This window comes from Trichophyton verrucosum (assembly GCF_000151505.1).
Source record: "Trichophyton verrucosum HKI 0517 chromosome Unknown contig00099_1.f1.exp, whole genome shotgun sequence".
Lineage (NCBI taxonomy): Eukaryota > Fungi > Ascomycota > Eurotiomycetes > Onygenales > Arthrodermataceae > Trichophyton > Trichophyton verrucosum.
Window position 1 is genome coordinate 16,081 of NW_003315574.1, and position 15,119 is coordinate 31,199.

General features: G+C 45.9%; 4 protein-coding genes across 4 annotated transcripts; 2 read left to right on the forward strand and 2 right to left on the reverse strand.

Moving 5' to 3' along the window:
• Positions 1-104: 104 nt before the first annotated feature.
• On the forward strand, positions 105-2,948 carry TRV_01140 (aspartate-tRNA ligase, putative; the record flags this gene model as incomplete). Its single annotated transcript, XM_003024631.1, has 1 exon — positions 105-2,948. The coding sequence occupies one exon, from the start codon at positions 105-107 to the stop codon at positions 2,946-2,948; it is 2,844 nt and encodes a 947-aa protein (XP_003024677.1).
• A 1,025-nt stretch (positions 2,949-3,973) lies between these two features.
• TRV_01141 (ankyrin repeat protein) lies at positions 3,974-5,260 on the forward strand (the record flags this gene model as incomplete). The annotated part of the gene is made up of 1 exon (XM_003024632.1): positions 3,974-5,260. The coding sequence occupies one exon, from the start codon at positions 3,974-3,976 to the stop codon at positions 5,258-5,260; it is 1,287 nt and encodes a 428-aa protein (XP_003024678.1).
• Positions 5,261-6,484: 1,224 nt separating this feature from the next.
• Positions 6,485-7,327, reverse strand: TRV_01142 (uncharacterized protein; the record flags this gene model as incomplete). Its single annotated transcript, XM_003024633.1, has 1 exon — positions 6,485-7,327. One exon carries the CDS (start codon positions 7,325-7,327, stop codon positions 6,485-6,487), a length of 843 nt encoding a protein of 280 aa, XP_003024679.1.
• Positions 7,328-9,059: 1,732 nt separating this feature from the next.
• Positions 9,060-11,377, reverse strand: TRV_01143 (HLH transcription factor (PalcA), putative; the record flags this gene model as incomplete). The annotated part of the gene is made up of 3 exons (XM_003024634.1): positions 9,060-9,631; positions 9,712-10,711; positions 10,799-11,377. The coding sequence occupies 3 exons, from the start codon at positions 11,375-11,377 to the stop codon at positions 9,060-9,062; spliced, it is 2,151 nt and encodes a 716-aa protein (XP_003024680.1).
• Between the last annotated feature and the right edge of the window lie 3,742 nt (positions 11,378-15,119).

A 15,119-nucleotide genomic window follows, 5' to 3' on the forward strand; every position in this document is an offset into this window, starting at 1 on the left:
CCCTCCTGAAAATTGCCAGAAGACGAAGAGAGTGAATGCTGGCCTGTTGAAACAGTCACTGAAACCCCCAGAACTCTTACCTTCGACGAAACGCAATATTCAAAATGTCGGCCCTCAGGGATGCGATATCAAAAATCAAGCAGTCTGCCTCTGAATCTGACTTGCTCCCCCACCGTCGCTCAAATCTTGGTGCTTTCCTTCAGGAGAAGGAATATGTTTACTCTAGCGACGACTTCAGTGATGATAACAGCGGTGTCTCCAGCAAGAATGAACAGAAGCGTGCTGCACGGCGCGAGAAAAAGGAGCAGAGCAGGTCCAGACTGAGCACGGAGACAAGAGACGGCTCAATGGACACTACGCGGTCGGAATTCAAAGGCAGCAATGATGGCTCTGCAGAGAACAATGATGATACTCCGGAGATGAAGGCGAGATACGGTGATCTTCCGATGATGCAATCCAGAGACCGTCCGCGCGCAAATCTTACCAAGTTCGAGTCCATCACAGACGAGATGAAGGGCCAGGAGCTGATATTCCGTGCTCGTCTACACGTTGTTCGTCGCATGGGCGCAAAGTTTGCATTCCTAGTATTCCGGCAGCAGCTGCATACCTTACAAGGTGTTCTACATACCGAGCCTAAGTTGAGGTCGGCGAACATGATATATTGGGCTGAGCGCATTCCAGTTGGCTCAATATTGAAGGTGAAAGGACGTCTGAAGACACCAGACGTTCCTGTCTTTGGAACAACGATTCACAATCTCGAGCTCGAGATTGAGGAGCTCCATGTTGCTGTACGCCGAGAGGAGCCAGTGCCATTCAGTGTATATGAAGCCGAACTTGCCGGTGCCCATGAAGAGCGGCTGGAAGGTGTACGCCAGAAGATACCCGATCGCACGAGGCTGTCCAACCGAATCCTCGATCTCCGCACTGATACCTCACAGTCTATCTTCAGGATTCAGTCTGCCATTTCTACCATGTTCAGATCCTGCCTTGATGCCCAGAATTTCATTGAAATACATTCCCCCAAGCTGCAAGCAGCTGCCACAGAATCAGGAGCTAGCGTCTTTGGTGTGAACTATTTCGGTCGCCCTGCTTTCCTGGCTCAGAGTCCTCAGCTCGCGAAACAGATGGCAATTGCATCGGATTTTGAGAGGGTCTACGAAATTGGCGCGGTCTTTCGAGCAGAGAACTCGAACACACATAGACATCTTACGGAGTATACCGGATTGGATATCGAAATGGCTATCGAAGAGCATTATCATGAAGCCTTGGAAGTCCTTGACAGCGTGCTTAAATCTATATTCAAAACTATCTATGAGAAATATCGGTTGGAGATCGAGGTTATCAAGCACCATTTCCCATCCGAGGATTTAGTTTGGCTCGATGAAACCCCTATTATTTCGTTTGCTGATGGAGTCAAAATGCTGAATGACTCCGGCTGGGTGGATGAGAATGGCAACAAGCTATCAGAGACCGAGGACTTCGGCACACGGGATGAGATTAGGTTGGGTGAGCTTGTCAAGGAGAAGTTCCATACAGATTACTATATCCTGGATAAGTTTCCAGCAACCGCCCGACCTTTCTATGCTATGCCACATCCAGACGATGAAAGATTCACCTTGTCGTTTGATATATTCGTTCGAGGGCAGGAGATAGTTTCTGGTGGTCAGCGTATCCATCACCCTGACCTACTAGACAAACGAATGAGAGAAGTTGGAATCGACCCATCCACCATAGAAGAGTACATGGAAGGCTTCAAGTGGGGAGCTCCTCCGCATGCTGGTGCTGGAATTGGTTTAGAGAGACTACTGATGCTGATACTGAAGCTCGGCAACATCCGGCTAGGATCTCTTTTCCACCGAGACCCCAAGAGCTTCCCTCGTCATGAGCAGCCCGTCACTCTCCGCCATCCAGAGGCATCAACCCTCCACCCTCCATGGCAAGATGAAAACAAGCCTCGCAATACACCGGTTGATCCCAGTCGAAAGTTACAGGCATTGGAAGATCTTATTGCCAATTATGGAGATTCTACGTCTACCTCATGGCTCGACGATAGATATAAGATTTGGCGGGACTATGCCACAGGTGCTGCGGTTTCCTACGTACCTTCTCATGGATACGCAGTTATTGCTGGGGACCCCCTTTGCGATACAACCCAGTACCGTCGCATTGTCGTATCTTTCCTCCAATGGCTGAAAAAGGAAACAAATCTCAGACCAATTTGGATCCTCTGCTCTGCCGACGTCGAAGAAATACTCGGTGAACACCTGGGCTGGCGAAGTCTTTCATGTGTTGCTGAAGAACGAGTTGACCCGCAACGCAACCGTGCCGCATCAGATGGAGAAATAGCCCGCAAGATCCGTCGGGCGGAACACGAAGGCATCAGAATTCACGCGATTACTCCCGGCGAACCCGTCCCAGATGACATAAAGGAGAAGATAAATGCTCGAATAGAGGACTGGAAAAACAATAGGAAAGGCACTCAGATCCATCTTTCTGAAATCACCCCGTGGCGCGACCATACTCATCGTCGATACTTCTACGCAACTGATAGCGAGGGCAAAATCTGTTCTTTCGTCGCCCTTGCGCAGCTGGCTCCTCGTCATGGCATGCAGGTTAAATATAGTCTAGATTTCCCTGGCTCCCCGTCCGGTTCAATCGAATATATCATAACCCACGCGATTCAATCCGCTGCAAGCTCGGGTGTGAAGTCCCTTACATTCGGCGGTGGTGCTATTCCACATCTAATCCCTGGTCATAATCTGAGCAGCGTCAAGGCAAAGGTGCTGCAGCACACATATGATACCATTGTCAAGCAGTTCAAGTTAACTCGGAAGACGGAGTTCAGGGCTAAACTTGGAGCGCACGAAGAGCCCGTTTATATCGCTTACCCACGCCATGGGCTGGGTACCAAGGGAATCAAAGCGATTTTGAACTTTTTCGAGGACTAACTTCATTTGATTTTTCTATATACCTTTCCATTCACCCTTCCATTTTTTGGGGGCTTCTTTTTTTGGTTTTTTCATGTGATTAAATTGTAAAGATTTGAAATAAATTAATTTTGTATGGAATAATTTGCTAATGAGCTATGCTTCTTAATATGCTGACGACATCCCGAACCAGTTCCAGCTTTGATATTGTCCGCATGGGCAATATACTGGTAGCCCTGGCTATACGTTGAGACCCTTATCGTGTTAAGGATAGTCTAGACTAGCAAGCCAGCCTTGGGAGGCCTTGCATTTTATGGATGGACCGGATAAACGACGACGATCCATAGTTACCATTCAAGTCCTTTGAAAAGACCAGGATACGACACTGGAAGAAAGTATGACAATAGCCAAATGTACTAATATCGGCGTCCCAGTCGCATCAAGGGTCAGAGAGGCTGACAGGGGGAAATGGCCCCCAGATACAATATAGTTAGTTACACGTAACGACGTCTAGGTAAGCCTTATCGACACCATCGGCATTCCCCATATGGGCCACACTCCGGCACATCCCAGGATAGCTTCTCGATAAACGGTGAACTTAGGCCTTCCCGAGAGATACACAGGCGACACCGGCCCTACCGAGAAGAAATAAGTATCGACAATGATCTTTTTCTCCATACGAAATCCTTCATGCTTAGTTATGAAAACACAATGCGAATGCTCCCAACTTTTTCGGAAATTTTGAGCGATGAGGATTCGATATGCATAATTTCACTGCAAGATGGTTAGACATACACAAGGCTATATTAATATTTTCAATCATATATAACTAGTCGGCATGGTAAGGCTCTCTTCTTCAACCATGTCTCTCACCTTTATATTCTTTGTGAGAAAATGAACAATTGAAGCCAGCCTCGAAACCTCTACCACTATTGCACGTCTGATTAAACCATTATCCTCCAAGAACAAAGTGAGATTCAATGCTATATCATAGTTTGTTTATCCTACGAGTGCTAACATTGAACAATAGTTAGAAGATTCCATCGATGGCAATAGAACTTGCTGGTGGAGGTGCAGCATCACAAACTGCACTCCAATTAGCAGCTCGACGTGGAAACCATGACGAAGCAAAACTACTCTTGCAGGCTGGAAATGATGCAAACTTCTCCCCTAAGGGGACAGAATATCCACTGGCCTACGCAATTGAGTCTGGTGATGCAGAAACAGTGAAGGTTTTACTGGAATACGGGGCAAATATCCACCAAGCTTCCAAAAGGCATGGAAATGCATTGATAGCATCCATTAAAAGAGGAGAAGAGGAAATATTCGACATATTTCTTGGGAAATTTGATCCCAACTCAACTGATAGAGTGGGGGCTCCAGCTCTTTACGTTGCAGCCGTTAGTGGACATGAAGCCATGGTGAATAAATTGATACGCCGTGGAGCCGATGTTCAAGCTTGCCATGACACGATATTCTCCCCTATAATGGGTGCCGGGCTAGGTGGCAGTAGCAGGATTGTGGAAACAATGTTGCAGAACGGAGCCAACAGCGACCATGCAGCCTTATTCGCAGCCTCGTCTGTTGGAGAAAATGAGCTGGTCACTCAATTGCTCCTTCATGGCGCGGATGTTGGTCGATGCACATTACCGTATGACCGCGATTTACCCATTCATGCGGCTATGCTTCAAGGCCATGAAACAACAGTTAGGATATTACTAGCAGCCGGAGCAACACTTACCAGTCGATATTTCCCTTATGTTTTTCTTGAAACGGCATCTCGGAGGCACTTCGGGATTTCTAGGCTGATTCTAAACGAACACCTCCATGGAGATATTCGGTTATGCTTAGGGACGAGCCCTTTTTCCAGTAGAAGCAGCCATATACCGATTGCTTTGCTACTTTCAACTCTCAAGGTGGGAGCGAGAACTGGCAACGCCTCTTTAGCCTGGGAATTTGTTGAGCCGTATGGTCAAACTACTATGGACTTCATGGAGTATTTACTCACTCAGAACTCCATCCGCCTTCCAGTTGATTCTCCCAAATCGGTCCTTAAAGCCGCTATCAAATATCGCAATGATACCCTGCTATCTTTCCTACTGGACAGTTTCGAAGTCAATATACCTGGAGATTTTCCCAACTTGATAGAGTTAGCCGTCATCAATGGCAGTGTCCCCACATTGGAGGTGTTGTTGAAGAGAACTACAGAGCAGGCCGAATTAAAGACACCTCAGTGGAAACTGTACCTCAGTCGGGCCCTGAACGCAGCTATTGAGAGAAATAACTTCCATATGGTAGAACTCCTGGACTGTTACGGTACTTTCACTAAATGAATATTTTCTGCGGCTTATCTTCTTCTATCATGAATGTCCAAGTAAATGACAACCACAATGGAATAAATTAAGGTATACTTCTCTCGAGCCATGAAGATACTGGTCAGTTAGAGTTGTGAAGTGAGGAGTAATGTTATAGCTAGGATCTAGATCCCGCTCTCTATGGTTTCCGAATCCCCAAGAACGAATTGGGCCCATATATGCACCCCCTTCAAAATTATACTATCAGCAGGAATGAATAGTGATTGTCATTGACTCCGGATAGAGTTCCATGGTTCAACTGGTAGACTTGCGTCAAGGGCCCGCCAAGCCAGAGTTCCGAGTCGCTGGACCTCTCTGAAGCCAAATTCAACCTCCGCGACGTTTTTGCCAGAGAAGACTCCATCAAATTCTAAGTATGTTCGATATAGTTCTGTGACGCCCGCGCCGATTCAGAGAACAACTTGAGCCAAAGACACCCGCTGAGCCGGTCGTCTCGGCGGCTAAGTTGGGAATATAGTTGGGTCGACGACGGCTAGAACAAAGATACCTCTCAACTGTAACTAGTCATAACTAGTCTATTTCACAATCAAACTTTCCCATGGTGTATTTGGTTCTGTTCAGGAGTCACTTACAACGTAACATAACAGAGCTTCGCAGGGCCATATCATCAATAGACCTTTCGTAAGGGCAGCAAGAGAGCCGATATTTGTTGCGTCATTGGATATCTATTAATTCTCCCTCGATCGATAAGTCTCTTCAAACTTGCCTAGCCTATTGCTAAAACAGTGGGTGCTATTATAACGGTTAAGTTAGTTAACTAGTTATATAATAGAATAGCGAGGGTTTTGGGTTGAGTTACTTATGGGTCCAGCTTTCTATTGCGAAATTTTCGCCATTGTATCTATCCGTGCTCTGCAGTAAGAGGAGCGTAAGCAAAAATGTAGCAAATAATTCACTTGCTATGTCATCTTATAACTAGCCGTTCTTAGTCTAGATTTGCGTACCGTTAAAGAGGCGGAATAGAATCAATTGGCCTCAAAAGGAGGCACCAATACCTCTGAATCAACAGTGATCAGCCAGTTTGATATTTTGAATCGATCTTTGCTTCTGCGTGTTTTCAACATGTATACTAGTCACCAGCACTACGTAGAAGTGTCGACTCTCGCTGGTGGTTGCCGGGTCGCCACTCTACCCCGGCTGGTATACAAATCCCAATACTGTATGCCCCCTAAAAGAAGAGATTTAGAAGGATTCCCAAACAAGTTTGGCCAACTCCTGTAGCTCGGGATTATTAAATATAATATCTCCTTGGTTGCTAATCGCGGTTTGAAGAAAGAGATCAGCAAAGGGAATAATTAAAGGATTGCCGACTATATGAATAGGACTATTCTGCCCGCGTTTCTCGATAGTGATAGTTTGGAGTATTGTTGCCCTTGTGATTCCAGAGCGACCATATCTTTGAATCGTGAGTTTGGTTCGAGATACTTTGATAGTAAGGACTATCTTTATATCGCCAGCGGATTTCTGAATCCACCGTCTTGCCACCCTGTCAAGGTCACTATGGCTTTGTGATTCCCCCGTTTCCACAACGAGGGTTGGCCATTTGCGTGTCCTCCCTAGGGGGAGATTACGCGGCCGGGCGGCGTAGTCGGGCTCCTTGAGCTCAATAGTTGTAGAGCCAATGCTCACGAGATATGCATGAAACCTCATGCCCATTGATGAGATTTTGACGACTAATTCATCATGAAGCCATTCCGTGGCTACTTCATGTGGCTCTGACAGCATTTTTGCAACTAATAGTCTGGAGATTGGAAAATATTTCCTCTTTCTAATGCGTTTTTGTTTTGTGTTAAGGAGGATGAGGCCGTCCACAACATCATGGAATACGCAGTACCCGCCGCTCCCATTATCAACAGAGCGGGCTGCGGCTTCTATCTGAGACGCGCTTTCATATTTAAAGACAGGAGTGTCTTTAGGCAAGCAGCTTAGGGCAGCTTCGGCCTCACTATCCCTGCGGTGGCACTTTTCAAATCCGAGTTGCAGCTGCCGCAGGAAATTGTCCACGCTTTGGGGAGGAAGAGTCATGATATTCTTCTATGTCTTTTTTTCCTTTTCTTTTATTTAATCTCTCTCCCTCTCTCTGTTCTCAGAACGAGAAATACACTTCAGTTTGCACTAGGGGTGTTGTATATATGTAGATAAATATGCGGTTGGAGATAATTTATTTTTATTCGTGCCTTTGATAGCTAATTTTTACCGGCTCTTTTATAAGCTTATAAATAAGGTTATAAATATTTTAAAGTATAAAAGTAAGGTTTTATTTAACTAGTTATCTAGCTTCTTAATATATTATAAAAGAGCTTCTTCCGAAGTAGTCAGTAGTTTCTTTTAATAAATAGATATAGCTTTTAGCTCTTAATACTACATTACCTTAATTACTACTTTATTAGCTATTTTATAAATATTTATAGACAGTGGGTGGTGGGAGTGTAAATTTTCGGTTGTGTGTTCGTTAAATAATATTATAATAGTGTTTGTTGATTGGTGGATTACGCTAACTAGTTCACTAGTGTTTATTCCGCATATATTTGCAAAAACCCCGTGTATTGTCTCCCGAGTGAACGTTCATTCTTTAGCTTACCATCATTGAAGTAATCCGAAGTGTCCGTCTTACTTTGCTGGCTCTAGGAGTTAACACGGAGCGGCCAAACGTTGAAAACTGTTAGCTAAGTGGATAGATACAAGGGGGTATATCAAGCATGCTAAACGTCAAGTCGGAATTTTCGCTCATAACCGAGTGGACAGCACCCTAGTTCTGAAGTTGGCTATTCCAAGAGATGCAGCTGTGGCAAGTTCACTTGCCTTTTTTCCCGCCGTAACATTTTCATTCTTGGGAGAATGAATGTGCGGATTTGGTCCCGGCTCTCATCCTTAACTAAGGTTTCAACCCCCCTGGTAGAAGCAATCAAGGACAATCGGACCAAATCAAAACTACTGGTTCGCCACTATCGACACGGGTATCTCGCAGTTTTTTTTTTTTTTCGTTTTTAGAGAGAAATTTGGGTAAATCAGTGATATTTTGTATTCAGCGAGCACAAGCATTTTAGGTAACAGGATAACACGTTGCCTAGATACGCGTAACTAGTTATAGACAGAACATTGGGCGCGACAATATGCAGGTAAAGGTCGGATTGAACTGGGCCGCCGTATATATGAACTTATCAGACAGCCGCTCAACCCCACCACCATGGATAGTAATCAAGAAAAAGGCGTGAAAGAAAAATGACAGAAAGATGTGACGGCAAAAAGCAAAAGACAAAACTCAAAAAGTATGTACAAAGCTCCTCCAACTGGAAAAGAAAATTAAACTATATAAAACCAGCGTGTATGCACCGTCCACCACCACATTGAAAGGAGAAAAAGGAAAAGTTCATTGCCACCTGCAACGGCAGAGGTATTTAGTCCCGAGATCTTTCTAGTGAAGGAAGATCTTGGTCTGAGTCCTTGGCGGGAACTGAGATATATATTTACAGAAGACGCGAAACATGCAGAGACATCGAAAGGACATTGAGAGACATAAAAATCAAGATGTGTAGCGTGGGATATAGTAAGTGTGGTGAATAGAATCATATCCATATCCCTTGGATTATAAATAGAATTCTTATGTGTTTAAACGAGATGGTCGGAGGCCACATTAAGAGAGGTGCCAAAGAAAGTAGACGAGCATGTGGAATGGAAGGCACCCAGCTTGGAGCAAATATGCTTGAACGGAATGAACTGACAAAAACAAAAACCTATCCTGGGTATGGCGGTTGACTTATGTTGATCCTGGGTTGGTATCAGCGGCAGGGGCTCCACTCATGGTATCTTGCTTTTCAACTTGGGCATCAGAGATCTGCAATGAATTTGATCCAGAGTCTGACGCAGGAACAGGAGCTTGCGCAGGAATATGACAAGGAGACTCATTGCAGGATTTTGATTCTGCCGCCTTGAGCTTGGCCTTGGTGTCTTCTAGTTCTTGTTTCAATGCCTTGATATAAACGATGGCCATTTCAACTGTGCTAGCCTTGCTGATGGGCTGATTCGTAGAAGGTTTATCGGGGACCTTCGAAACGCCAGTCGAGGAACCATCCGCGGAATCTTTATTTTGCTCCTTTTCCTTGGCTCTGTGAGTTAATGAAGTTGGTAATAAGCTTTCAATCTCTTTGAGGGCAGAATTTATGCGATTTCGGCGACCTTGCTCAGCAAGTTTATGGTTTGTTCTCTTGGAGCTTAGATTCTCGGCAAGGGCTTCTGGGTACGTTACTCCTGGTAGGAGTGTACCTTCAAGAATATGTTGGTAATTTGATTTTGAGGCAAGATGTAAAGCCGAGGTTTCGCTTGATACACCTGTTTAAAGTCAGTACAGAGAATGAAAAGAAGCATATATATAAAATAGTGGGAATAAGAAAGGGTAAGAGTAGTAGTACCGTCAGCACGAATGAGAGGTTGTATGCTCGGGCTAATTTTTGGCCTCAGTGCTGGACTCTGGGCAGCGCTCATTCCCTGGCGTTTCTTTGTCACTCGAGAACTCTGTTTCGAATCAGATCGCTTGAGACCAACCGGGCCGCTGGGTGATCCTTTTGCTCTTATTACAGGGCTTGGGGTAACGGAGCTTGTCCCTTTTAGTTCTGATATCGATTCAGTGCGCGGTTTTATAGTGTGCGGCAGTTTGGCGTGGATGGTCGGCGTGCTTTCACCACTTGGCGCTCCCTGGAGCGAAGCAGGTTCCGGGAGTGATATGTCCTCCATGTGCTCCTCTGGTGCCGACCCGACAACAACCGTTCCATTCCTAGAGAATTCTCCATCCATGCCAGGGGAGATTTGCTGCTTCTGTAATTTCATGAGGGTTGCCGGAGTTGCTACTTCGTTCATGGTAGTGGGTTGATCTTGGGCACCCATGTATGGCGATTTTCCAGATCTTGGTAAGGCGGGTGGTGGCATCAGCGGCTCCGTAAGTGGCTCAGGCGAGACGGAGTCTAGACCAGATCCTTCATTGCTGCTGGAATTGCGTGAATTTGAAGTTCTGTTAGCAGCAGCCTGAGCAGAGAGCTTTTTCGCTCTCGCGCGGGCTTCAGCTTCAGTCTGCGGTCGCGAACGGCCGTTTTGAGGTCTCACCAAGGGAGACTGTCGTGATAGTCTAGAGGCCTGAGACTTGCGTCGTTGTTTCTGAATGAGCTTCGGAGAGTTCGTTAATGGGCCCGTTGTTGCTGGATGTTGATGCGAAATGTCGGTCGGCGATGACAACATGGAACCGTAGTCCATATGTGAGCCATTGGGAAAGTTAAAACCGGCTCCGTTTGATTGCCGTGCCTCCAAAGCTGGAGATGTAAGTGGGCTCAGATACTCCCCTGGAGTGGTGTATTCAGGGAACCTTAGCTGATGTTCTAACGGTGTCATAGCTGGTGACATGAGAGGGGTAAATGAGCTCTAGATAGTATGTTAGTTGTTGGTTCCATGGACGAGATAGCTTGAAGTAGAGTAAAATTTTTAATAGAGATAAGTGGATGAACTTGCCTGATCTTCCAGTCCTCTGGTAAATGGTTCATATCCTCGCTGGTGTCCAGTCTCAAGGCGGAGGTTATAGTTATGCGATCCACCGTGCATATCGGCGCTATCAGGAGTTGGTGGAACAAATGACTGACGCTGGCCATAATTTGAACTATAAGCATTTTGAGAGTGTTGCTGTTGCTGCTGCTGGTGATGCTGCTTCATATAAAAGTGCTGCTGCTGCTGCTGCTGCTGCATTGAATTGGAGCCTTGTATCTCCATTGGCGTGACAGGTTCGCTTCCTGCCATTGTGACTGAGGTTGGATAATGCTGCTGCTGCTCTTGTAGGGGTTGGCTGGTGTTGATATGTTCCATCGAAGTCAACCCACTAATATCCTGCATTCCGGTTGTTGAGACAAGAGGCGGCGCTGTCGTCACCATATTCTGGTTCTGACGCTCACCAGCATTACCACCATCAAATTCAGCAAGGTCAAAGTTGAAATCGAGAAGACTGGTATAGTCCTCTGCCGTGGTAGGGATCATGGCTGCGGCAGCTTCATCAGGGACGTGCTCTGGCCATGACGGCAGAGACGGATCTTGATTCATCTCAAGAGCTCTCAGTCTCTTCGCTTAACAGACTGATACTCTAAATTTCATGCGATGCGACGGCGGGTAGGTGTGTATTGAAGCAGCGCGCTTCGTCGAGGTCGGGTTTTAATGCTCCTGGTCCAAAGGTGGCTTTGGAGGGGTCTCGTTCTTACACTGCGGACGTACGGTAATCTCTGCGGGGGTTGGGATGTGCGAGCTGCTTCACAGCAACTGTTCTGTGCGATCGAGTGTCCGTTCGATATATGTCCAATGGACGCAGCGATGGGCACACGACAGAGAAGAGGCAAGCAGAGCGAGAAAAGACGGGCGAGACGGCGAGATATGGATATGCAGAAACGTCGCAGCAGGCCTGGCGACGGAGTGAAGGCGAAGAAGAAAAGATCCTCGAGGGAAAAGAAACGGGCGACAATAGGCGAGAGGGACTGCAAATTAGATAAGCGGGTCGGGTAAAAGTATTTTTAGGTATTTCCACATAGAGAGTCCGCGGCAAAGATACTTTAGGGTACAAGCGCCGGCTAGGGCGCTAGGCTGTGATGGGCAAGTCACATGGCAGAGCCCAGTCAATTTCCCGATCAGGCCTAGCCGAAGACGGAAAAAGCAATGTCAGCTCAAGGATTCCGCTGCAAAGACGCGAAGATGCAGGACGAACAGGAGATGAACTGTTCAGTCTGCCTTGTCATGGGCCGTCAAGCTCGTCTACGGTGCTGGACAGAAAAAGCTTCGACGGTGTTCAAGAACGCTCACCGTCGGACGAGGGCCTGCCCGTTGTACAGCCGGGACTAGGTTTAATCTTCCCACCCGTCTCAGGAACGAATGAAGCTTACTCATACGGAGCAAACAGCTTTTTCCTTTCGCCAAACTCCGTACAGAATTTTATATACATTTTGTTGTATATTTTATATACTAATTGCAAGGACTGCACCCCACAGCATATGCATGAAACGTGGGAAGAACTGGACAGAAAACGCTGTTTTTTTTTTTTTTTGTTTGCAAGTTATTTTTCAATTACGAACCCTTGACTCGACTCGCAAGGCTATCCAGTGGCGCTTACCTCGGACTTGGCTCTTTGCACTCCCATCATGAGGTCGCCCCTCGCGGCGGAAATGCAGGGTGCAGCTTCCGAAACCCACTATTCCTTGCATCAAGGGCCTTCTGAATGGCCCTGCACGTCACTAGTTCCTCTTGCTCCGAGAAGCTGCCCCACAGGAATCATGCTTAAAACGCTAAATATGTGTGTCTCAAAAGTCGAAAGGGTGCCTTGGGAAACACCGGCTACTTCTATCCCAGCGGCACGGTCACAGAACGACATCTTGCTTTTTGTAACACTCGAGCTCTGACCACCCTGTGGAAGTCTCCAAATGACAACAACGCGCGATAACCCAAATATTTTGTCATCCTCCAGTTCATTGTAACTTTTTTGTAACATGAAATCATACTCCGTATGTCAAAAACGTCCCGAGTCATTTGCCACAAAGTATGATTTCTGGCAGCTTGATCATGCTTTATGATATGTCGACTTGTCACACGGAACTATTCCCCTCCCTCTATCAAAACATCCCAGGTATATCGGATAGGGCGGTATTTTTTCCTGCGACAGGTGCGTCTCCCCTGCTGCAGACCCGCGAACCGAAAGTTTGGATAGCAACGCCTCTAGTTAGTGCGGCGCCACAATGCAGGAATGAGAAGGTCAAGGAGATCATCAGATAGAGAGATTATTACTTATTATATGACCAGGCACAGAAAGCCATGAAAAGCAAAGTTGCTTCGATCTCGAGGCTCTTGTTCTAGTAACTAACTCCGCGGATCTTGTTTAGCGAATTACTTTCAGCCCCAGGGTTTGACCACACTTCTTTTTGTCTTGCTCTTTGAATTGTTACGAAGTCCTACGGCTTAATTTTGACTGCGCCTTCATAGTATCATTCTGCTAATGTTCAACGCGATAACGACATCGTATACGCCCGCGCCCCATCGTATAAAAATGCAACGTTGATATGTAGCTTTCAGTCCTGGCCCGGATGAAAACTACGTCCTAGCCATGAAGCCACAAGGTTACTGGCTCCATTTTAAATCATGCAGTACCCCTGAAATGCAGTGGCATCGACAGGATTGTCGCGATTATCACTAGCTCGAAGTACAAGAACCACTTCGATTTATTCGCTGGCAAGTATATCGTCATTCCTGGTTAATCCAAAGTGTTCGTCACTGGCATCAAGATCTACCATCCGTTTCCCGAAATCTGTGCGCCACAAAAAAGGAGTAGGAGGAATTTCGATAAGCTGATATAATTTGCCTTCGGAACCGAGATAACTAATTTGGATGATGACTTGTAAATGTCTTGGAATAAGCGCAGTTGGGTGCTCTTATCTTGGACATTTACGGCCTGAGCTGGGTGGAGATCGCTCACGCTGTGATCAACTCCTGCACCGAGACTGCGGTGGTGGGAGCTTGATAGGGAGCCACAGCATAAACTTGCGGCTAATATTTCCGCCTTATTATTAGTGTCATACCAAGTGAGCCTTTTAATTGCAGAATGCTAGTGTAGGACGAAGAACTGCGATTTCTATCTCTCAGGTATGCAAAACGGCCGCCGTTAGAAAACTAACAATGGCGATAGTTCCTCCTTTTCTGGTTTCGTAGCTCTTATCTGATCCTTTTCATGTCAACTGCATTTACATATAACTAAATAAATAAATAAATAAAAGTGCAATACCAAGTGCTATCTGGTGGGTATTCACTGGGACCCAGTTATTAGCTATTCCAATGTGAGAGATACCAGGTACAAACACCTAGTCTGGGGGAATGAGGGGAATGGGGTAGATACACAATTATTACCGTTAATATTTCAATCCCGACACAATGGTGAGCTATGAAATACGGAGAAGGTAGATTGAGATATTTCCGCGGGGTCAAAGTCAATGCCTCTAATCATTTCATTGTATGGGAGCGGGTTTCCTTAATATCATCTCTGGTTGGTTAACCTCTCAGCCTCCTCCGCGCGCCATGTACATATGCGATCGGTGCGGCTCCAGAAAGGTCTGGGTGCCCGGATTGGACTATATGATCGCCAGAGTTATTGATTGGTATCACGTACTCTATTCGAGGTGGTTTAGCCGTGCAGATGTACCTGACGTGACAGTGCTGGCAGGAAGGGCCTCTCCCATTACCAACCAGGTACCGTAGTTTGAGACCGTCGATTGTTATACCAGACGAAAGCAAAACCAAATATGCACTCTGTATTCTCAAATTCTTCGTACTAATCAAGGTTGTGTGTCTTTTTGCTGGGTACTAGTTAATGTGGCTTGACACTTCGCTGACTATTTGCTTAGGAAGTAAATATGAGGTACCTGAAAGACAGATAAGGTGTCTTTCTTATTCTACCCTCAATAATATGTGTCAATTATATGAATTCATCAGCATCGTGTTGATGGACACTGTTTGTTCCACCACAATAGACATTGTAAGCTATGTTCAGTAGAGAAATACAGATGGACGTTGTTGAGAGAATGACAGCTGATTTTCAAGGCTCCACAAAAAAATATGCTTTGGACTATTCTTAGATCATATTCTTAACCTTAATTTGGCCCATCCATGATTGCTCCACTCCACCAATCACACGGAAGTTGCAAGTGTGTCCCGAAATGATCAAGGGTGCTTGGCTAACACTTTCCAAAGCGGAATGGAAGAGACCCTGAAGTCTGGAAAAAGGAAAAAAGATAGATAAAGGGCACTCATTGCGCAA